Source organism: Caenorhabditis elegans, chromosome II (genome assembly GCF_000002985.6).
Source record: "Caenorhabditis elegans chromosome II".
Lineage (NCBI taxonomy): Eukaryota > Metazoa > Nematoda > Chromadorea > Rhabditida > Rhabditidae > Caenorhabditis > Caenorhabditis elegans.
In genome coordinates this window covers 12,843,743-12,866,356 of record NC_003280.10, presented here as the reverse complement: position 1 = coordinate 12,866,356, position 22,614 = coordinate 12,843,743, and the positions used below count along the sequence as shown (strand labels likewise).

At 37.3% G+C, this 22,614-nt stretch overlaps 4 protein-coding genes and 1 non-coding gene across 5 annotated transcripts; 3 read left to right on the top strand and 2 right to left on the bottom strand.

Moving 5' to 3' along the window:
• The first annotated feature begins 571 nt into the window (after positions 1-571).
• snf-5 (Sodium-dependent transporter snf-5) lies at positions 572-4,394 on the top strand. The gene is made up of 8 exons (NM_064334.6): positions 572-715; positions 1,392-2,013; positions 2,563-2,921; positions 2,967-3,502; positions 3,548-3,778; positions 3,846-4,010; positions 4,056-4,259; positions 4,308-4,394. The coding sequence occupies exons 1-8, from the start codon at positions 682-684 to the stop codon at positions 4,341-4,343; spliced, it is 2,187 nt and encodes a 728-aa protein (NP_496735.1). The 5' UTR covers positions 572-681; the 3' UTR covers positions 4,344-4,394.
• Positions 4,299-10,157, bottom strand: Y46G5A.29 (uncharacterized protein). The gene is made up of 12 exons (NM_064333.5): positions 10,019-10,157; positions 9,190-9,317; positions 9,009-9,137; positions 8,837-8,963; positions 8,354-8,765; positions 7,795-7,981; positions 7,515-7,739; positions 7,350-7,460; positions 6,941-7,051; positions 6,757-6,897; positions 6,519-6,714; positions 4,299-4,895 (listed from the first exon to the last, which is right to left on the bottom strand). Exons 1-12 carry the CDS (start codon positions 10,135-10,137, stop codon positions 4,511-4,513), a joined length of 2,271 nt encoding a protein of 756 aa, NP_496734.4. The 5' UTR covers positions 10,138-10,157; the 3' UTR covers positions 4,299-4,510.
• 21ur-14976 lies at positions 9,841-9,861 on the top strand. Its single transcript, NR_051808.1, has one exon.
• A 4,231-nt stretch (positions 10,158-14,388) lies between the features above and the next one.
• On the bottom strand, positions 14,389-15,928 carry Y46G5A.28 (MI domain-containing protein). The gene is made up of 4 exons (NM_064332.5): positions 15,840-15,928; positions 15,092-15,781; positions 14,762-15,037; positions 14,389-14,704 (listed from the first exon to the last, which is right to left on the bottom strand). The coding sequence occupies exons 1-4, from the start codon at positions 15,903-15,905 to the stop codon at positions 14,537-14,539; spliced, it is 1,200 nt and encodes a 399-aa protein (NP_496733.1). The 5' UTR covers positions 15,906-15,928; the 3' UTR covers positions 14,389-14,536.
• Positions 15,929-18,520: 2,592 nt separating this feature from the next.
• pes-10 (Patterned expression site protein 10) lies at positions 18,521-20,156 on the top strand. Its single transcript, NM_064331.8, has 4 exons — positions 18,521-18,608; positions 18,692-19,396; positions 19,455-19,733; positions 19,783-20,156. The coding sequence occupies exons 1-4, from the start codon at positions 18,543-18,545 to the stop codon at positions 19,954-19,956; spliced, it is 1,224 nt and encodes a 407-aa protein (NP_496732.1). The 5' UTR covers positions 18,521-18,542; the 3' UTR covers positions 19,957-20,156.
• The last annotated feature ends 2,458 nt before the right edge of the window (positions 20,157-22,614 follow it).

Below are 22,614 nucleotides of genomic sequence, written 5' to 3'. Positions count from 1 at the left end.
CTGAGCGTTTTTGACTGTATAACACTGTCCATTTTATGGACGGAGCCCGTATAACAGTGTCCATTTTGTAGGCGGGGCTTGTATAACACCGCACATATTGTAGGCGGAGCCTATTCAGCATCATCCATTTTATGGGCGGAGCCTATATAACACCAGCCATTTTGTTGGCGGGGCTTGTATAGCACTGCCCGTATTGTAGGCGGGGCTTGTATAACTCCACCCATTTTCAGCCATTTTGTAAGCGGCGCCTATAAAACACCGCCCATTTTTCAGACGGAACCTATTTTGTGGGCGGGGCCTCCCTAACCATTTTGTAGGCGGAGCCTATATAACACTGCCACTTTTATGGGCGGGGCTTGCGGGACCACCTATTCTATCGTTTTACAAATTATCAATTTCCGAATAATTTTTATTGCAAAAAATTTTCTCGAAAACTTTTATTTTCGACGTGAATATTTTAATTATTCAAATTTAGTCCAACAAAAAAAAATCGATATTTTCTCGCCACAACAACAAAATGATGATTTTGTGAGTTATTACTGCAAAAGTTGTCATCAAATATCATCATTGCCACTTTCGCCGGTTGTTTTCGACTCAACGAGACTGTCTGGAGAAACTTGAAGAAAACCTTGCTCAGCTCTGTGAATCTCTCTGAATAATCAGGTGAAACGATCAATTGGAATGGCCGATTCGGGCAGCAATGAAGAGGCAATGAGTAAGTTTCGGGCTATTGCGAAGAGGGTGAAAGTGCGCTTCACCGCACAAAGAGGGGTGCGTTTTCTTTAAGGGAATTTTTCCGAAGATACGGGTGCGGCGGCGCGCCATTCGCAAGGCTCCGCGCGTTTTTCTTTCGTCAAAAAGGAGACAGCAACTGCGAAAGAAAAGTGAAAAGCGCCGCACCGCTTTAGTCATTATTTTAGTCGTACTTATGTTGCTTTTTTATTATGATCTACACGTGATCTACGCGAGTTTTACACAGAAATTTCTAAAAATAATGACTAACCGCGCGACAAGACCATTCTGAATGAAACCGCCTCCCTTTAAAGTCATAGAAGTGGAAAAATAAATGCACTGTAACGCTCACCTCCGCACACAAATAGCAAAAGATGAAACTGCGCTCCATCGTAAATTTAATGAGCGAGGAACGGTGTCCCATCGCACCACGTGGTGCCAGACTGTCCCATCACGGTTTGATCTACAAAAAATGTGGGATTTTTTCGCCCAACAAAATGTGACGTCAGCACGTTCTTAACCTTGCGAAATCAGTTGAGAACTCTGCGTCTCGACTCCCGCATTTTTTGTAGATCTGCGTAAATCAAATGAGACACTCTGACACCACGTGTCGCACACTTTTGGAAAATCGATAAGTCGAAATAATCGGATTTTTTCAGAACGCCAAGCACCATCCGTAAAATTTGATTCCCCATCAAAACCAGATCCACAACAAGTGAGCCAACAATCAAACCAACTATCAAGCCAAAAATCGATTCAACAATCCACTCAAAGCAAGATAGATCCCAGCCGAATTGACACCAAGAACACCACAGTCACCACCACTCGTCCGACCCTTGACACTCCACCAGAAGAAGAAGAAGAGAAACGTGATGGCTTCGGAAACTCGTTCGAATTCGTCCTAACCAGCCTGGGTCTGGCCGTTGGTCTTGGAAACATTTGGAGATTCCCGACAAGAGCCTATAACAACGGTGGATCCGCATTCCTGATTCCATATCTCACCTGTGCGTTTCTCTTCGGCCTTCCAGCTGTCTACTTTGAGTTTTTGACTGGACAATATCAAGGGAAATCGCCACCGGTGATCTTTCGCAGAGTTCGGCCAATTCTTGAAGGTGTCGGATGGATGGGTGTATTCGTGGCGGCACTCGTCGCGATTTACTACATTGTGATTGTATCGTGGATCAGCATCTACATGATCAACATTTGTCGCGGACATTTTGCACTGTGGAGTCATTGTAACAACGATTGGAATAATGGTACATCGTGTATTACGATGGCAGAGTGAGTTGGCGCCAGGCCCTGTTAGTCAGGAGTTTTCGGAAATCCGGCAAATCGACTTTTTTAATTTTTTCCGAGAACGGCAAATTTGGCAAATTTGCCGAAGTCGTCATACTCGGTAAATCGCAATGTTTTTCGAGCTCAAAAGGACCAAACTTGAGGGAATAATTGATGGAATTTACTGGTTGTTGCTCCATTTTTGCCTAATGTGGATTTCTTGAATAAAAAAAATGAAAGAAACACGAAGTTATGTTTTCTTTCATTAATTTTCTGATCAAAACCATCAATTTTGTACAAAATTTTTCTGAAAATTTTTTCATGCGTGCGGTAAATTTCAATACCTGCCGAGCTCGGTGAACGGCAAATTCGGCATGTCCACATTTTTGAAATTTGCCGAGGTTCGGCAAATTCGGCAAATTTGCCACACACCCTTGTATAGTTGATTGCAAGTACAAATGAAACAAATTTTGCTGTTTTACCTTCTCAGGGAGTTCGTCGCTGTTCACTTTTCAAAAAATATCACACTTCCTACGTTATTATTAAATCTTTCAGCCAATACTTGTGCAAAAATCACACCAAAGTGATGGCGAACTCAACTTTGTGGAATAGTAGCCTCCCGATCCCTGATAAAATGGTTTACTTCAATGGAGCATGCCAAGATGCTAACGGGACAGATGTCAGTACTGCTACCGAGCAATATTTTATGACTTACATCGTGCAACCTTCATCGGGTATGCTGGATTTTGGTGGTTTCAATTGGCCTGTGTTTGCCGCCATGTCGGTGTGCTGGCTGCTGACTGGTTTGGGAATTCTGAAAGGCGCCAAGATTATGGGAAAGATCTCCTATGTATCTGTACTTGTGCCGTATGTACTTGTCGTTGTGCTTTTTATCAATGGAGTTTTTCAGGATGGTGAGAGTTTCCTACTTTTTTTTTGACACATTCTCCAATTTTCAGGGTCTGGCGTCGGATTGGAGATGTACTTTGGAACTCCAAACTACACAAAACTTTACGAACAAGACACATGGACTGAAGCACTGAAACAGCTCTGCTTCTCACTATCAGTTGGCCATGGTGGACTGATCAGTCTCTCCTCGTACAGTCCAAAACGCAATAACATATTCCGAGATGCGTTGATTGTGATCATCGGAGACACGACAATGTCGCTTGTGGGTGGTGGTGCCGTCTTTGCGACTCTTGGCTATCTGGCGAAAGCTACTGGTCAGGATGTCAAGGATGTGGTGAAGAGTGGATTGTCGCTGGCGTTCGTTGTGTATCCCGAGGCAATGACCCGGATGCCTGTTCCATGGCTCTGGTGTTTCATCTTCTTCCTGATGCTTTTCCTGCTCGGAGCGAGTACCGAGATCGCGTTGGTTGATGTGTTCTGCTCGTGCATCTACGATCAGTACCCGAGATTCAGAAATCGCAAGTGGATTGTGGTGATTGCATGGTGTTCGGTACTCTACTGTATTGGATTGGTATTTTCTACGAGAGTGAGTTCATAGCTCAAAATTAAACTAGAGTCGAGAAAATTTCAGGCCGGATATTACTGGTTCGAGATGTTTGACGAGTATGCTGCTGGCTTCTCGTCAGTGTGCACTGTTGTCTGTGAGCTACTGGTCATGATGTACATCTACGGATTCCGCAACGTTCGAGACGATATTACGGAAGTTGTTGGTCACGCCAGAAACAAGTTCACCGGTGCTATCGGAGCTCACTCTTGGTATTTTACCGCTAACTGGATGGTGATCTCTCCGAGCATTGCGCTGGTGAGTAAATCACAGGAGCCTGCCGTTGGACCCCATTTTTAAAAGTGTTAAACCAAATGTTTTATAGATTCTCGTTGGTCTCTCGTTCGTACGCGAGTACCCATATATGGGAAGACATGATATCTACCCGGCTGTCTTTGATATTTTCGGATGGTTCCTCTCGTTCCTCCCGGTCATCATTGTGCCGATCTTTATGCTTCTCAACTTTATCCGCTGCCGCAATCGAGGACATGTAAGTTGTTATAGTACTGATTTTGTGCCGACCACTTACTTTCAGAGCTATCGCACATTGTTCATGCTCCAAAAGCAGCACGCGTCGTACCGAAGAATCGCTGCAAACTACAGCAAAGATCAGCTTGCGCTTCAAGATCAACTACCCGACAAGGAACCTTGGGATGAGGAAAACGTTGATTTGACCGATTCGGAGTCTGAGAGCCGTAACGCTGCGAGTGGTGATGTGCCGATTGATGATGTGGCAACTGTAAGGCTCTAAACATAACACACAAACCGAAATAATTTTCTGATTCAGATTGATACAAGCTCTACATATCATCAAGTTTATTAAGAAGGAAAGGAACTAGCTCTTATTATTGCACTAAATAAAGTGTTGTAGGATAATGAAAAGTTGAAGTGGAGATGACTAGATATTTGGCACATTTTGAAGTTTTGAAAATGGAAAATAGAAAATGGAAAATGGAAATCGTAAAATAATTTAAATAATTTAGTTTACAACTACAAGTACTTGAACTCGGTCTTCTTTTTATATATTTTCGTGAACTTGTGAGTTCTTCCTTTAAACTCCCGGACCATATACTGCATCAACCTCTTATTCTTCACCGTGAACCATCTCTTCGACCGTTCCGGATGCCGCGCAGGATTCTTTGTCTCCGACTTGTAGAATTGATAAGTTGGAGTCAGCATTAATGTTGGAGCACCTTCGGATGAGGATTTCTCGTCCAGAATATCTCCCTCTTCGATCATAATGAGCCCGGTGTTACTGACTGTGGTGAGGGCTCCGCGATCGGTAGAGTTCTCGTTGTCTTTGTATTGTTGTATGGTGAGGAATCCGTTGTATTGATGGATGTTGGATGGATCGTCAAGGCTAGTCATTGTGGCTCTGAAGTATTAAGATTTAACTTTGTTACTATTTGTGTGGTTTTCCCCTTGATCTGCTTTTTAATAATTGTTCAAAATATTCACAATTATTTTGAAAAGTTTTGATGAAAGTTTTTCTTTTTGGGTCTTGGAAAAACATTTTTAATTTCTAAAAGTAATTATGCATACATGGTGGGCCAAAAGTATGGTAACACGTGAAGCGCTCTTTTACATGAGATTTTAGCGCGACTGCCACGTCATACGTACATTCTTCTATCGAATACTGATAGCTGAATAAATTTCCTTCAATTTGACTCAAAATTTGTAATGTTTCCCAATAAGGTGCGATCTTTATCACCTCGAAAATTTGGCGAACCCTTTCGAAAAAACGGTAATTTGGCACGCGGCACTTCCCACACAAACACACCTCTCACGCACGCCAATAATTTTTAGATGTATGATTTTTATGTTAAATTTAAAGTTAAAGAAGCGAAGAAGCGTTTTTAATTGTTTTTGTAGCATATAAAAATTTTCTGTGTCGACACTGGCGCCTAGCAAGAACCTTTGAATGTCTCATGAATTCAACTTTGCGAAATTTACTCAGTTTTTTTGGTTTCACAAGGCGTAACGACCCACAAAATCATCCGAGCTCAATTTTCTAAAAAAATTCTGGAAAGTCAGGTCAAAACGTCTCGAAAAATACTAAAATGAATTTTTCTGCATACTGCTACTCGCCGCTCACATCCATCTTTCTGGCGACTATCCCATTCAAGACTTAACCTACTGCCGCAGTCCATGACATAAATACCGTGATAGAAATTATTTGGATTTTTGTTTTTAAAGAATTTCTAGACCAAGAGCATTCTTTGAACTATAAAAACTTGCAAGACACTTTATGGATTCCTCGAGAAAAATGTGGAAATCCCGCAGAATGCCGACTTGCGTGCCATAAAGGTCGTGATCTCAAAAGTTCTGAAGGCCTGCAGCGATGCGGATGGGAATATTTTGAAAATTCAAAACGTTCATCTGGTCAGTATTTTATGGAGAACAAAACTTGTACAAATTGATGTAATAACTCTCTCCACTAGTAAAGTTATAGAGCTGCAAACGTGTTATCATACTTTTGGCCCACCATATAAAAGTTAAGTTAATTACCGTATTTTTTGTACCGCTTCTGTTGAAATCTAAATGTTTTCCTTTCTTTCCCTCGAGTATGATGCTTGATGACATAAAAATTAAATAATTACCGTATTTTTTGTACCGCTTCTGTTGACCGTCCCACCCCCCGGCCCAAGCAGTTACCGATTGAGCCAGGGAAGATGAGGAAATCTTAAGTCATCGGTGACTGCGACAAAAATGTTTGTTTGTTTTTTCTGGACCCTTTTTTTTTGGGACAAAAAAATTTGCAAAAAAAAAAATTTTCTCGTGGTGGAGAGTTGAACTCAAGTTGCTCAAAAATCCGGTTCAAATTTTCAGAAAGTAAAAATATTTGTCTATATGTATGCCCATATAAAGTTTCAATTAAAGCAAGAAAAAATATTTTATAAAAAGTTCAGAATTCTAAAATTTAGAATTTTAGCTCCCTTCAAATATTTTTGTTCATTTTCCAGCTAACAAGGCCTTCTACTTCCTACCAAAAACTCACGTGTAATTGACGAACGGAGTCCCGAAACTCAATGATGGAGCAACCGAAAACGTGATTGTCTCGTTGTAAATCATTCCATCCATGTCTGCCGGGTAGTCGGTTGTGTGATTATTCCATCCCTTGATCGTCGACTCCCATTCACCGAGCAAAAATGCGAATGGCATCAGAATAGGCTGTAGTGGGAGGTAGGATTCATCTGAAGTATTTACATCAGCTACTATATAAACCTTCCTCTTACCTGTTCCATTATCAACCTTTACACAAACCCCACAAGACGCTGCGCAATTTAAATCAAAAAAGTCTGTGGCATTCCTCATCTCTTGGCATTGGCCTTCCCGTTTCCACACCCTGCATGATCCGTAGATATCTTGGCAGGGACCTTAAAATCCAGCAAGTTGACAAGACAAGATCTACATGCTTACGTTCACAATTTCTGCCCATCCATCCGTCGGCACAATCGCAGCGGTAGTCGTTGAAAAGGTCGACGCATTTGGCGCCGTTCTTGCATGAATTCCATCCACACTCGTTGATTTCTAGAAAACTACGATATGGGCATTTGCTTCTAGCTTCTTGCCCAAATTTGGACTAAAATTCGGGCAAAAGTTGGTCAAGACTTTGGCAAAACTTGGATTTAGGCCCCGATTTAAGCCCAAAAATTTCTTGTTTCGTTTCAAACTCGGGTAGAAGTTTGGCAAGAGTTGGGTGAAACTTGGGGTTTTGCCAAAGTCTTGCCCAACTTTTGTCCAAGTTTAGCCAACTTCTCATCCAAGTTGATATTTTTTGGGCCAAACTTGGGCAAGAAGCTAGAGCCGAATTCCCAGAAACCCTTACCTCGTTCACATCTCCTTCCAGTGGTTCCAGGTACGCACTTGCATCCAATTTTGCCAAAGGTGTTCAGATAGCACTGTCCACCGTTCTCACATTGATCTTTCGGACACTCGACTGAAATTCAAATTTCACAGTTTTCAAATTATAAAATTAAAAATTCGAACTCACTTTCACACAACTTTCCCACCGTTCCATTTTGACACTTGCATGAGTAACCGACTGGTGATCGCTTGTCATTAAAACACGTGGAATTGTTGTCACACTCGTTGTCGAGACACTTGTCGATTTCAGTGCAGTTGGCTCCGACGTATCCGGGATTGCATTGACATGTGGATTTTCCCTTGCTCATGGAGCAACGGCCCCCGTTTTGGCATGGATTATCTTGACACTTTTCTGGAAAGATTTATCATTTGATTTATGGTAGGCAACCCCCGATAAAATCGCTTACCTTCCATTTCCAAGTCATTATTATCTACAAAGTCGTGCTGAAGCATACGATGGTGGACATGTGAGTTCAGGAACTTCAGATCATCCTCTTGAAGCACTGTATCATTAAGTGGCGCAAATTTTTTGAACATTCTACCCATCATGAACGTGGATTCCGATGGTTTTTCGATAAGGAACTTTGAGGAATGCTGGAATGTTTTGAAGTTGGCAGCAGGGGTGTGCGACAAATCTCAACATTAGCCGAGCGAGCTCGACAAATTCGGCAAAATTGCCGTGCTTAACAAACTCCGAAAAATGTGATCCTTTTTATTTTTTTTTTGGAGCAGCAAAACTGCTGAATTCTGAACGCAAATCTGGTGTCTGAATAAGTTCCGTGTAATGTGTCTGCTTAAGCATCAAAATAACTCAATTTTGAGCCATTTTACTAAATTTTTGGTGACAAAATCAGTGATTTTGGTCAAAATTGTGTTGTCAAATTTTTGATGTGTGCGGCAAATTCGGCAAATTCGGCAAATTTGCCGCAGACACCTGGTTGGCAGCCACACCATAGAAATACCTACCGAAATTTCTGGTGCTCTTGTTGAACCTGCCTTATCTCCCATCATCATGCTGGCTGCGGTGACTTGAATCTTATTTGCTGTAGCTGGAGATTCAAATGTGAGCCCATCAAAATCGAAAACATCGTCTGAATTTTCCGAGGTCTCGGCTAACGAAGCTACAGTAACCGGCAAAGGTGTAACCATTTTCGCCTTCAAAATCTCCCTTTGCTCCTCGAAAAGCGGATGCTGAGAGGGAAGCACTGGCTCCGACGTGACCACTTTCTCCGAGGTCCGTTGTTCGATGTCCTTCTCCAAATTGTAAATGAATATGTTAGGATTTTGCGTGGAGTACTTCTGATATGGTCCCTTCAAAAACGCATGTCTCGGACGCCATTTTTCCCAGTAGACTACGTTTTCAGTGGCAATAGTGGCTCTGAAAACGGAAATTGTATTTCAAGTAGAAAAGAAAACTGGGGATTTCACCGGAGAAAAAAAGATACCTACACAAATTGAACATTGCCAACGTCCCGTGTTGCCTGCCATTTTGCCTCTGCTAAAAACTTCTTATCATCACCGGTATGTGTGAGGGAGTCGTTGGTGACAAGTCGACCACACTGATGGAACATCAATCCTGCAAATGCGCTCTATTAACAATTAAACATGTGTTATTGCTTACCGTGAGTCTCAAATTGCTCATCCTCGATGAATTTTCCTCCTCTCAAAGATCCGATGATGGCTCCAGACTGCGTGCAGAGCCTTGGCTGAAGCATCAGTCCACGGAAGTGCACGTAGGCTTCCAGTTTTACTGAAATCGGTTTTTTTTTGTGGTTAATTTGTTGAGTTTAGGGTGAAAGTACCTGTGTAAACTTTTCCAATCTCATAGCTTTCCACTCGTTTGCCGGAAGCGTCGAAAACCGAAAGATCAAAGGGAGGATCCGTGGTTTGAGGTCTTCCGTGGAGGTGGCGTGGCAATCTCATAGAATCTCTGGAAATTATAGACAGTAATGAACCTATCGATGCACCATGTTAGTGGCAACCACATTGACATATACGCCTTTTGTGCTGCCAAGAACTGCCTACTACAAAAGTATACAAAAAATTAATTTCTACATTTTTTAGGTTGCTAAAAATTTTATGGCCCTTTAAAGGTTCAAAGGTGGAGTACCGAAATGTGGGAAATAGTTTTAAATTACTCCAAATTTTCCTCTGATTCCGAATATCTATGTGAAAAATTCTAAAAAAATTCCCTGATTTTATATTTGAGCTTGACACCGCGAATTTCATTTGTGCACCCATGAGATTTTTTAAATCCGTGCCCAAATAAATTCTCCTTGGAGCGCGTTTGCCTCTTTTTTCAGCCTCTTTTTTTTCTTTTTTTCTTTATATATTTTGACTTCTTCCAGCTTTCTGCTATTTTCATTCATTTTTGCCGTATTTTATTGTTTTTTTTTTTGAAAAATATATTCTTTCAATTGAACATTTTATTAGCATAAAAATTTTTTGAAAAATCTCACGGGAACGCAAAAAAAAATTCGCTATTTCAAGCTGAAGTATAAAATCAGGGAAATTTTTTAGAATTTTTTCACATTGATATTCGGAATCAGGGGAAAATTTGGACTCATTTTAAAATATTTCCCAGATTTCGGTACTCCACCTTTAAATAAAAAATAGAAAAATTCAACTTACCTACTATAGCAATGAAATCCCGAAGTTTCATAGAGCCCTTTGAAAAAGTGATTCGCATCTAGATCACTTCCAATTACTAAATCGAATGTTAATAATGATAATATTGACAAAATTATCATTTTATGTATGGATAACTTATCTGAAAATGTGATGATATCGTAATATGATGAGAACGCGGAAACTAGTAGGAAATAATAGAAAGGGATATATAACACATGTGCGGTTAAACAAGTGGAACATGAAGGATTTGAAGAATGTAGCTTAGAAAATTAACAAGTCGAATGAAAGTTGAAAAGAAATATTATATGTATTTAAATAGTTCAAGAGTTGATAATCATGTTATTTCACTCTATAGAACAATATGTGAAAAAATTGAAAAAATTTTTATAGTATTGCACCCCGCTACAAAAGGATTAAACTAAAAAAAAGAAGAAAAGACGAATACATTACAAACACAAAAATACGAACACAAATAATTGGAACAACCGAGAAAGTGTTCAAAAAGTTGAACGGCAATTTTTCGGCAATTTTCACCGGCAATTTTCAACTTTCGGACAATTTTTGAACACTTTCTCGGTTGTTCCAAATAAAATAAAAGTTATTTCCAGATAAAGCAAGTATTTTTTATATTGTATCATTAAGTTTTAATGAAAAATATCAGCTGTGACATGTCCAACCGTCTCATTTTGCAGAATTGCCGATAGGGCACCCCTGTTATGGATATTTGATAGAACCAAACCCATCAGGAATTTAAGTTGCTCAAGTGAAAATAAGGTTAAATACTAATAAAAAGCTAGAGTATACTGCAAATCGGGAGTGACTAGCTAGAATTATTTTTTGGCAGTTTTTTAAAGAAACATTATTAAAAGTGAAATATTGAAACAAAATCTCTGAAAAAACTGCAAAACCACAATTTTCCGATAAATGTGCCTAAAAGAAGCTTTTAAAAAATAAGGAAAAGTGATTTTAAAAACGGAAAAAAAAGTTTCAGAAATATACAGTGTTAAGTAGTTAAAATATTTAAGTTGAAACATAAGGCAGGTATGATAGATTATTTTTAACAGATTTTATCATAAATGTAAATTATCAAAAAATAAGGAACCACTCGAGACAATCCTCAAGCAACAATACGCCAATTTCCAATTTCCAATTCTATTCAAATCAAATGGCTATTAAAAAACCGTTGTCCACCACCACCTATTGCGGTGATTTCAGCTTCTTCCCCCTCTCTTCCCCCTTATGCTTCTCCCTATTTTCAATCTCCTCCCGAATGATGAACACATTAGGAAGACCAGTTCCAATAGCCTTCCGCCGATTGCCATACCATCCATCTGGCCATCTTTTTGTCTGCCTTTCCAACACAGTTTTTCTTCCGTTCGAGACCAAAGTGAGAGATATATACCTGGTGATAAGAAGGTTTCGGGAAAAATGAAAGGACAACCCGTTCCTGTGTGGACAGTAGCCATTAGGGTAATGATTAGGAAACAAAATGGGGGGGGGGGGGGGGAGGTTTGCTGGAAAAAATGTCAAATGCGACGGTGATAATTGTCTAGAAACAGAGATCAAAAAGAATTAGTTGATGATGGGAAATTTAAGGTTGTGGGCTATTTAATTTCAAAAAAAATTTCAATAGATTCATAGCTTCTGCGGGTTTTTGCCCAAAATGGCAGGAAACTGTCTCAATATACATTTTAAAAATTTTTAAAAAAAAGTTTATACAAAAATTTTCTGAATTTTTATGAATTTTTTTTGCAAAAAAATTCAAAACTGCGAATTATTTTCGAATTCCCAAACGAGTGACGTTATTTTTGACATTGAAACACAAAATATTATAAATAAATATTAAGTTGTCGAATTTTAAACCAATTTTGAAATTTCCGTCAATTTCTTTCGGGTTATCTAGTTTTTTTTTGTTTTTTTGAAAAGTGTTTAAAAATTTGGCAAACAGTATAGAAAATATAGAAAGTATAGAAAATATAGAAAAAATGCAAGAGAAACTGAAGATATTAGCCAAAAAACGCAAAAATGTCAAAAATGACGTCACTTATTTGCACGGGAATTCAAATTTAATTTGGCTGTTTCTTTGATTTTTGAAAAATTTAAAAAATCATTTAAAATTTAGAATATTTTTAAAATTTTTTCTCTAGTTATATTCGGTCATTAGGGTCTATTTTCTATCATTTAAAGCAAATTTAAATTTTAAAATAAAAAGATAAATGGATAAACACCAATAAATGAATAAAAAAAAGTATAAATAAAAAAATTTAAAAAGAATTAAAAAAAAAAAGATATATTTTTATATTTTTCTACGGTTATATAAATTTTTTCGTAATTTTAAAATGTTTTTTAACATTTGGGCAATTAAACCACATACGCTACTCCATCTTAAAGGAGCCCCGAGAAGATGGAAAAAATTTTGATTTTAGCTGAATTTTCGCCGTTTTTTCCAGAACTTTGATTTTTTTTTCGTTACTCCACCTTTAAAGGAAAATGGTTAAAAATTGCCTATGAGAAATTCTGAACGAAATCTTAAAAATCCAATTTATCAGTCTAAATGATCATTCAAAAAATCCACTGCTTCCTCTTGTTCCGCCCTATTTATCACCCAATCCGTCAATCTCACAAGTGATAGTGATCCAGAAAGAATGTTAGACAAAGTGCCGCCTGAAAAAACTTTCGCAACGATTCGAGAAGCGGTTCGCTACTTTTTTTGCAGAGACTCGATATCTTGATTCTTGATGATGATATGATAAGGGAGATGAAAAGTGGAACATTAGGACATTTGGGTTATAATGTTTCGAAAAGATGGTGGAAGCAGGGGTGCAATCGGAAAATTCCGGCAAACAATTCCGGCAATTTTGGCAATTGCCGGTTTTGGAAATTTCCGGCAATCGGCAATTTCGGCAACTGCCGGTTTTGGAAATTTTCGGCAATCGGCAATTTCGGAAATTACCAAAACTTCGATTGCCGAAGCACCGCTGGTTGGATGAATTTTCAGAGATCTTTTGAAAAAAAATCGAAAATTTTGAAAATTCGCGATCATTTTTCACATTGAAAAAATTGCTGGAAAAAAATGAGCATATTTTTTTAAAAACTACATCAAAACGTGATTTCAAAAAACGTTTGACAATTATAAATTGCAATTATTGAATGCCGGAAAATATTGCAGTTGGAAAAATAATGAAGAAAAAAAAAGTGGAACATTAGGACATTTGGGGACATGTTTAAAAACGAAGATCGGTGGATTTTCAGAGACTTTTTGGAAAAAATCGAAGTGAAAACGTGATTATAAAAATATAAAAATTGCAATCTAATAGTAAGTTCAGATCAATTAATGGTATCCCAAACAATTATTTAACTTTTGTTTAAACTTTAGCCAATTTCACTAGATCTACCAAAAATTACGCAACAAGGAAAAATCCGTCAGTCCGTCGCCAGGAGAAAAAAACAACAACAACCGTTGCTAATTGTCGTGGAGAATGGAACGGGATGACAACAACCGGTTCGATGATTACTCTGCAGTGAAATTAATTGAAAGTGAGATTATTGTTTTTTTCTTCCGTAACAGTTTTTTTTTTGCTGGCAGTAGTAGGGTTTGGAATGGTTAACGTATTCTAGTGGCTGAAATCGTTCGGAAGTTAGAGTTAAACGACAGAATCTATAGTTTAAAGGTAGCATCAATGGAGAAGTGTTAAAAACCACTCCTATGGTCCAAAATGGACTATTTCAGTTTCTGCCACTCATAATTTTGGAAGTTGACCAAAAAAAAATTTTTTCCTACATTTTTTATACTTTTATTTTTTTTTTAAATTATTCGTAGTAAAACATTGTAGATGTCGGAGCATGCGATATTGCTTTGGCTTTTCTCAAAAGCTCATATTTTTTCATAATTCTTGCAATTTGCCAAAACTTTGACCGGAAGTTATGAAAAATCTCAAATTATTTGAAGTGTTTTATTATGATATTCGGTTGTTTTGGATGTTTTGAAGTATTTAGGTAGACAAAATCCACACTGGCGCTACTCCAAATTTAATTAAAACTTTAAATTCAGATTCTTTCGTTTTTGATATACATATATTTATGACTAGATCATTCAATACCTATGACTAGATCATTCGATACAGCGATACCAAATATTTTCTAATTACAGTTTCATCCTCCTTTATTGTACGCCCATTTCAAGTAGATCAAAAGTCATGTAGAATTTTTTTTTGAATGTTTTATGATATTCGGTCTTTTGGATTATTATAAGTTTATTCAGAAAAAGTACCCACTGGCCCTACTCCACCTTTAAATGGCAGAATATATAGTTTAAACTAAGACTAAGCTGGAAAAATGGTTAATATTTTGTAAGTACATATATCCTCTTCATTTTAAAATATTAAACTTTATTAGAAACAACAATTAATTATTAAAAGTACCAAATTAGAAATTTTAAAAAACAATTAAAAAACCAGAAATATTAAAAATTGAAGCAAAATTAATTAGTGAGAAATTTTAAAGAAAAAACTCAGCTTTTCAAGATTTTTCGCTGTGCTCCAACTTCTGAATCTTCATTTTCAGCATAAAACCAAGTTGTGCCGAAGGTCCTGATTCAAGATTTTCAAGGCAGGCTTCCACGTGGCTAGTCTTGAATTGGCTCAGCGTAATCGGCATTCCTAGAAGGAACTTCAATGTGCAGGAAACCTGAAATTAAATTAAATTTAGTATAAAATCTCGAAAATTATTTATTTTCCAACTCACCATATAGTCATCCCCGTTCTCCAGAAATCCTTTCAAATAAGACAAAACTGAATCAGTAATTGTCTTCTCTTCCATACAAGTTCTCAAGAATCTCTTGAAGAATTTGCGATTCTCATTGAAAAGTTCCCTTGCTTGAAGCTCTTTGATGTGGTTCATCAGAAGCTCGGCATCGTCATTGTGAACTCCAAAATTGTAGATCAAATTCTGAATGTCGTACTTTTGATACATCTCCAATGAATAATCGAAAGCCCAGGTGAACTTAATAGCTGCAGAGATCTGAAAAAAAAAAAATTTTATTGGGATATTTGAACTTTAAAAATTTTAACTTACCACTTCACTATTTCCGGATCTGATATAACCTGCTAGGAGCATCATGCAGATTTCAGTCATTACTTGATCTTTGCGATCCTCTTTTCGTACGGCTTCAAAATGATCTTCCAGCTCCAGCTCCTCATCAGTGTAGATTCCGGATTCGGTTTCACTGATAACTGACTCATCATCACTGAAGTCGTTCTCTTCTTCCTCATTCTCTTCTGCATGGCCGATCAGATCATCAGCTTCCACTTCAGCTTCATCCTCTTCAAGAATCTCGTCCTGAAGGAGCAAAACATCAACTTTTGCAATAATTTCATCAGCATCTCGGAATTGCCCTTCGAATTGTGTTGCTTTTCTGTAGATCCCCAACTCCTCATACTCGTCCAACGAGAACTCGAAATGGTTTAGAATTTCCAGGCAGCTTCTGACAGTATCCAAATCATCAAAATCCATGAGAGAGGTAACCAATCGAACCATGAATTCTTCTGGGACCCGTTTCTCTTTTGCAATTTGCACAAATTCCTTCAAAAGTTGCGGCATTTCCTGTGCAATTTCTTCATATTTCCAGGCAAGAACGCTTTTTGACAAGCTCTTGGCAGCTTCATTGAATGGAGCATACTCAGCTACCAAAGCTGGGAGGTTGTGTTTTTCGAGAAGATCCCTGGATACTTGCATATCGGAGAGTTGGATGATGAGTGGAGTGATCTAAAAATTCAAATTCATTAGAACCAAAACTAATGTGCAAATTTCTTTAAGTACTTACCAATTCATCCTTTCCTGTCTTGATGGTTCTGGCAAGAAGATGGATCATATAGTCGGTGTTGTTCATGTTGATTGTGGAGATTTAGTTCTAAAGTATCAAAAATTAGTTAACAGATAAAATCAAAAGTAAAAGCTATACTTAAGAGAGAAAAGAAAATAAGAAAGACTGAGCTCAAGGAGCTCCAGGTCTGTAAATGACTGAATGACTGAATGAATGAATAATCAAAAACGATGACCAATCAAAACGCTGGTAACTCCCCCTTTTTCTAATCGATAAAGGTGCAGGGTATAGCCAGCTAAGTAGTGTGGAGATGTACTGTACCAGAATAATAGATAACATCAACACTGTATTATTATTGATCGAGTAGAATCGCCTCTTTACAACTGGGTTTAAAGGTGCATGGTGGGAAAGTGAATTGACAGGGTTAGAAACAATGCATTAAAGAAAGGTTTTTGATGACTACATTTGAAAATAAATTTGAACGAATTATATGTGGATAAATATGTACTAAAAAAATAAGATACCAAAATGAAGCATAGTATTACTATTCAACATTTTAGTAGGAAATATCAGGACTCAGGGGAGGGCTGCGATTGCCATTCGGAAAATTTATTTGCCGGCAAATTCGGCAAATTGACAAATCGCCGGTTTGCCGATTTGCCGTTTGCCGGATATCAGATTTGCCGGAAATGTTTAGAAGGATTGTTTATAAGACGGTGACACTTAAAACTGTGCCTTTTTGGATTTTTTCCCATTTTTTCTTCATATTTTAACAGAATTTGCTTATTTTCAAGATAGATGTAGGAACATTCGTAGAATGGGTTTATTTTTGCCATTTGAAATTGAAGTTCTGAAGTTTTCAAAAAAAAAAAAGTGCAAAACCACAATTTGCCTAAAATTTTCGGCAATTTCGGCAAATCGGAAATTTGCCGGTTTGGCGGAAATTTTCCATTAAGACAATTTGCTGACTTGCCGGAAATCTCAATTCCGGCAATTTGCCGATTTGCCGATTTGCCGGAAAAGGTCGTTTGCCGCCCACCCCTGCCAGGACTCAGTAATAGTGAATAGTGAGAAATAATCGGAAGTCTTATAAATATATTATACAATTTGCAATAAATCTCTAAAATTCTACTAACTTGTTTGCACAATTTTAATACTTATATTATAGAAACTAAATTTAAACACTTATCACAACTTCGAAAACATTCCTGCGATATCTTAGAAGTACACTTATAATAAAATTCAAGCTTTACAGTTCGTTATTTCTGAAATTTGCACAACATGTTTATTACTTAAAAATTCATAACTAAAAGCTTGATACAAGCTTGAGCTTGCGACTTTCATATTATAGTTATTATTCATTTGATTTAAAATTGGGTGGTGAACGCTAGAACTCCAAAAGTCACGAGTTCAAATGTTTTAGACCACCGAAAAAAAATGCATATTTTTTTCTATAAAATGATAGAATTTAAAAAAATATAAATTATTATTCCAGTTGATAATTTCAATTTAAAAAAAAAACAACTGAGATATAAGCTGCCATATTTTAAAAATAGAATAAATCACTGCAATTCCTCAAAAGCCACCTATTTTTAAGGTTGAATTTTTTGAAATTATTTGGTCACTATTTTCAGATTTATTTCTGAATAACATTTCGCCTCTTTTTCAAAATAGAAAGTTTTAAGACAGCGAATTAATTCATATTCAACCTGATTTTTTTCAATTTTTTCTTAGTCATCTTACCACTAAATATGTACTTTCCGACGTAGAAGGAAATCAGACATTACAGTGGCTACCAAAAAATGTACCAAAATAAATAAAAATCTACCAAAGTTTATACCAAAATATCTACCAAGTATTAGGATTGACATATTCTCGAATTACCATCAATTCATTAGGATTTTTCATAAAATGTTAAGTTTTAAATTAATCCAAATTGATGTTTCTATAGGTTTTTTGCATGAATGTAGTTTTATTTTATCGATAGTGTTTCCATCAGTCATAGTGTAACCTTCCAAAAAGAAATTGATGTTTTTTAATCTATAATTTTCTGTCAAATAGTGGAGTAAGTCACAAGTTTGGAAGTTGTTCAATTGCAACTTGTTTATAAAGTTTTAAGTACGTATATATATTTTAGTGGCTCAAACCTAAGGCATTGCTCAAAAAAATATTTTTTTCAGATTTCCTACCAATGAAAAGTTTATTTTCCAGAAATTGTGTTCGCGAAACCTATAAAATTTACTTTTCAAACACAACTTCACATTATATCTTTTTTTCATTTTTTTGAGTTCTAACCTAAAATCCTTTTTAATTTCCAAAAACCAGTAACATTCAAAGTTCCTTATTTCTTATCTAACCTTGTTTATACATTTTCCCATCGTGCACCTTTAAAACCAGTTGTAAACATGGTACCTAATTTGATCGATAATATGTACATATTTTGTTATTCGTTCCGGTATCGTACCTCCACCTACCATAAATCCCATACCCTACATCTTTATCGATTTTTTGCAAATTACGAGCGTTGTAGGGGGCGGAGCGATAGGTCCTATAGGTTTTGGTATATCATCATTCATTCATTCATTGGTACATTCATTTACCCACCTTCCTCTTTCTGAGCTTCTCTGGAGTTCTGTGCTTCCTTTTTCCCTTATCTTTATACTGTAATTTTTAACTTTCAGAACAAATTCTCCACTTTCAAAAATGAACAAGAACGAGTACATGATGCATCTTCTTGCCAGAACCATTAGAACAAGAAATGATGATATGGTTAGTTAACGAAATAATAAAATAATTTTTCAAAATTTTGACTTCTAAAAAAAATCTAAATCTTTTAAATTTTAAATTTTCAGATCACTCCACTCATCACCCAACTAGCCGATATGCAAGTATCCATGGATATTCTGGAGAAACACAACTTCCCAGCTCTTGTAGCCGAGTATGCTCCATTCAATAAAGCTGCGCAAAGCTTGTCCCACAGTGTTCTTGTCTGGAAAAACGATGAACTTGCACAGGAAAAATCGTATATGTTGAAGGAATTCGTAAGAATTTGCAAGGATCAGCATCAGCCGGAGGAGTTTTTGCTTCGACTTACATGTTCCTTAATCAATTTAAACGATTTCGAACTTACCAGAAGCTGCTTCGACATTATTGTCAGTTTTGGCCTAACTTTGAACGCTTATGATGAGTTTGGAATTTTCCGAAAAGCAATGGAATACCAGGGACAGATGGAAGAAGCTGACAAGATTATCTCAGATGTTGATGCGATGCTTCTCCGGAATGAGTTTTTGGAGGAAGATGAAGCCGAGGAACAAGCTGATAATGAGATGGATGCTTTTGAAGAAGAAGGTGTCGAGGAAGTAGATCAGGAAGTAGTTGATTTCAATGATAACGAGTCTGTTATCAGTGAGACGGAATCAGGGGTTTTCACAGATGAGGAGCTTGATATGGAAGATCACGCGGAAGTTATGAGAAGACATGCACAGGATCAAGCACTGGTCTCTGAAATCTGCATGGTGTTCCTTGCAGGATGTATTAAATCAGGAAGAAGTGATGTGGTAAGTGGAAGCTATAAAATTTGAAATTTATAATTAACTAATCTAATCAATATTTCAGATCTCTGCAGCAATTCAATTCACTGGAGCATTCTTCTATCCATTGGCATTGCTTCGAAAGTATGATATCCAATACTTGATCTACTGCTATGGAAGTCATAACGAGGATGCCGAACTTCTGATGAATCATATCAAGCATCTTCAAGCCATAGAAATCGCTGGAGAGCGACAAGAGTTCTTCAAAATGTTCATGGAAACAACTTTTCGCAATGCCGAAACAGTCACCGATTCTGTGATGGCTCAAATGAAAGGATTTCTGGAAGATGGCGATGATTTCATGGTTAGTTGGAAAATCGGTATTTTTAGAAAAATATTCCTTTAATTTTTAGATTTCCTGCACATTGCATGTCTTCCTTAAAATGCCAATTACACTCAGCCAATTCAAGAATAGCCACGTGGAAGCCTGCCTAGAAAATCTTGAATCAGGACTTGCTGCACAACTTGGTTTTATGCTGAAAATGAAGATTCAGTTATTGGAGCAGATTGACTACGAAATTTGGTAACTTTTCAGTAGTTTTACTACTCACTCCATTTCTTTATATTATGCTCCATATACTCCAAATTCAATTGTGTTCTCTAATTTTAATACCGATATTTCTAAAATTCTTGTCATTTGTTTTAATTCTAAAGATGTTAATCTACTTTTTTTTTGTTTTAATCACATAACTAATCATTATTTCTAATAAAATTTCTATAATTCTAATCTTTATTGCGTAATATAGTAAATTAATCGGTGAAGCCAGAGAGTAAAATATAGTGGGAAGCCAGAGAGTAAAATATAGTGGGAAGCCAGAGAGTAAAATATAGTGGGAAGCCAGAGAGTAAAAAATAGTGGGAAGCCAGATAGTAAAATATAGTGGGAAGCCAGAGAGTAAAATATAGTGGGAAGCCAGAGAGTAAAATATAGTGGGAAGCCAGAGAGTAAAATATAGTGGGAAGCCAGAGAGTAAAATATAGTGGGAAGCCAGAGAGTAAAATATAGTGGGAAGCCAGAGAGTAAAATATAGTGGGAAGCCAGAGAGTAAAATATAGTGGGAAGCCAGAGAGTAAAATATAGTGGGAAGCCAGAGAGTAAAATATAGTGGGAAGCCAGAGAGTAAAATATAGTGGGAAGCCAGAGAGTAAAATATAGTGGGAAGCCAGAGAGTAAAATATAGTGGGAAGCCAGAGAGTAAAATATAGTGGGAAGCCAGAGAGTAAAATATAGTGGGAAGCCAGAGAGTAAAATATAGTGGGAAGCCAGAGAGTAAAATATAGTGGGAAGCCAGAGAGTAAAATATAGTGGGAAGCCAGAGAGTAAAATATAGTGGGAAGCCACAGAGAGTAAAATATAGTGGGAAGCCAGAGAGTAAAATATAGTGGGAAGCCAGAGAGTAAAATATAGTGGGAAGCCAGAGAGTAAAATATAGTGGGAAGCCATAGAGAGTAAAATATAGTGGGAAGCCATAGAGAGTAAAATATAGTGGGAAGCCATAGAGAGTAAAATATAGTGGGAAGCCAGAGAGTAAAATATAGTGGGAAGCCAGAGAGTAAAATATAGTGGGAAGCCAGAGAGTAAAATATAGTGGGAAGCCAGAGAGTAAAATATAGTGGGAAGCCAGAGAGTAAAATATAGTGGGAAGCCAGAGAGTAAAATATAGTGGGAAGCCAGAGAGTAAAATATAGTGGGAAGCCAGAGAGTAAAATATAGTGGGAAGCCAGAGAGTAAAATATGGTGGGAAGCCAGAGAGTAAAATATAGTGGGAAGCCAGAGAGTAAAATATAGTGGGAAGCCAGAGAGTAAAATATAGTGGGAAGCCAGAGAGTAAAATATAGTGGGAAGCCAGAGAGTAAAATATAGTGGGAAGCCAGAGAGTAAAATATAGTGGGAAGCCAGAGAGTAAAATATAGTGGGAAGCCAGAGAGTAAAATATAGTGGGAAGCCAGAGAGTAAAATATAGTGGGAAGCCAGAGAGTAAAATATGGTGGGAAGCCAGAGAGTAAAATATAGTGGGAAGCCTAGAGAGTAAAATATAGTGGCTTCCCACTATATTTTACTCTCTATGGCTTCCCACTATATTTTACTCTCTGTGGCTTCCCACTATATTTTACTCTCTATGGCTTCCCACTATATTTTACTCTCTATGGCTTCCCACTATATTTTACTCTCTATGGCTTCCCACTATATTTTACTCTCTATGGCTTCCCACTATATTTTACTCTCTGTGGCTTCCCACTATATTTTACTCTCTATGGCTTCCCACTATATTTTACTCTCTGTGGCTTCCCACTATATTTTACTCTCTGTGGCTTCCCACTATATTTTACTCTCTGTGGCTTCCCACTATATTTTACTCTCTATGGCTTCCCACTATATTTTACTCTCTATGGCTTCCCACTATATTTTACTCTCTATGGCTTCCCACTATATTTTACTCTCTGTGGCTTCCCACTATATTTTACTCTCTGTGGCTTCCCACTATATTTTACTCTCTATGGCTTCCCACTATATTTTACTCTCTATGGCTTCCCACTATATTTTACTCTCTATGGCTTCCCACTATATTTTACTCTCTGTGGCTTCCCACTATATTTTACTCTCTATGGCTTCCCACTATATTTTACTCTCTATGGCTTCCCACTATATTTTACTCTCTATGGCTTCCCACTATATTTTACTCTCTATGGCTTCCCACTATATTTTACTCTCTATGGCTTCCCACTATATTTTACTCTCTATGGCTTCCCACTATATTTTACTCTCTATGGCTTCCCACTATATTTTACTCTCTATGGCTTCCCACTATATTTTACTCTCTGTGGCTTCCCACTATATTTTACTCTCTATGGCTTCCCACTATATTTTACTCTCTATGGCTTCCCACTATATTTTACTCTCTGTGGCTTCCCACTATATTTTACTCTCTGTGGCTTCCCACTATATTTTACTCTCTGTGGCTTCCCACTATATTTTACTCTCTGTGGCTTCCCACTATATTTTACTCTCTGTGGCTTCCCACTATATTTTACTCTCTGTGGCTTCCCACTATATTTTACTCTCTGTGGCTTCCCACTATATTTTACTCTCTGTGGCTTCCCACCATGTTCAATATTTCTACGTTCGATTGAAAATCGGAAATATCGATGGAATACATATGTTTCTGTTCATTTGTGTCCCCGCC

Excerpts from the sequence above, each read along its gene's own strand:
- snf-5 (NM_064334.6), top strand. The coding sequence starts at position 682 with ATGGCCGATTCGGGCAGCAATGAAGAGGCAATGA. Across the intron at positions 2,922-2,966 it reads CAATGGAGTTTTTCAGGATG|GGTCTGGCGTCGGATTGGAG; the intron begins GTGAGAGTTTCC and ends TCCAATTTTCAG. Across the intron at positions 4,011-4,055 it reads GCTGCCGCAATCGAGGACAT|AGCTATCGCACATTGTTCAT; the intron begins GTAAGTTGTTAT and ends ACTTACTTTCAG.
- Y46G5A.29 (NM_064333.5), bottom strand. The coding sequence starts at position 10,137 with ATGATAATTTTGTCAATATTATCATTATTAACATTCGATTTAGTAATT. Across the intron at positions 7,461-7,514 it reads GGTGGGAAAGTTGTGTGAAA|TCGAGTGTCCGAAAGATCAA; the intron begins GTGAGTTCGAAT and ends TTTGAATTTCAG. Across the intron at positions 4,896-6,518 it reads ACTCCGTTCGTCAATTACAC|AGCCACAATGACTAGCCTTG; the intron begins GTGAGTTTTTGG and ends TTAATACTTCAG.
- Y46G5A.28 (NM_064332.5), bottom strand. The coding sequence starts at position 15,905 with ATGAACAACACCGACTATATGATCCATCTTCTTGCCAGAACCATCAAG. Across the intron at positions 15,782-15,839 it reads AGACAGGAAAGGATGAATTG|ATCACTCCACTCATCATCCA; the intron begins GTAAGTACTTAA and ends TTGAATTTTTAG. Across the intron at positions 14,705-14,761 it reads AGAACGGGGATGACTATATG|GTTTCCTGCACATTGAAGTT; the intron begins GTGAGTTGGAAA and ends ATTTAATTTCAG.
- pes-10 (NM_064331.8), top strand. The coding sequence starts at position 18,543 with ATGAACAAGAACGAGTACATGATGCATCTTCTTGCCAGAACCATTAGA. Across the intron at positions 18,609-18,691 it reads GAACAAGAAATGATGATATG|ATCACTCCACTCATCACCCA; the intron begins GTTAGTTAACGA and ends TTAAATTTTCAG. Across the intron at positions 19,734-19,782 it reads AAGATGGCGATGATTTCATG|ATTTCCTGCACATTGCATGT; the intron begins GTTAGTTGGAAA and ends TTTAATTTTTAG.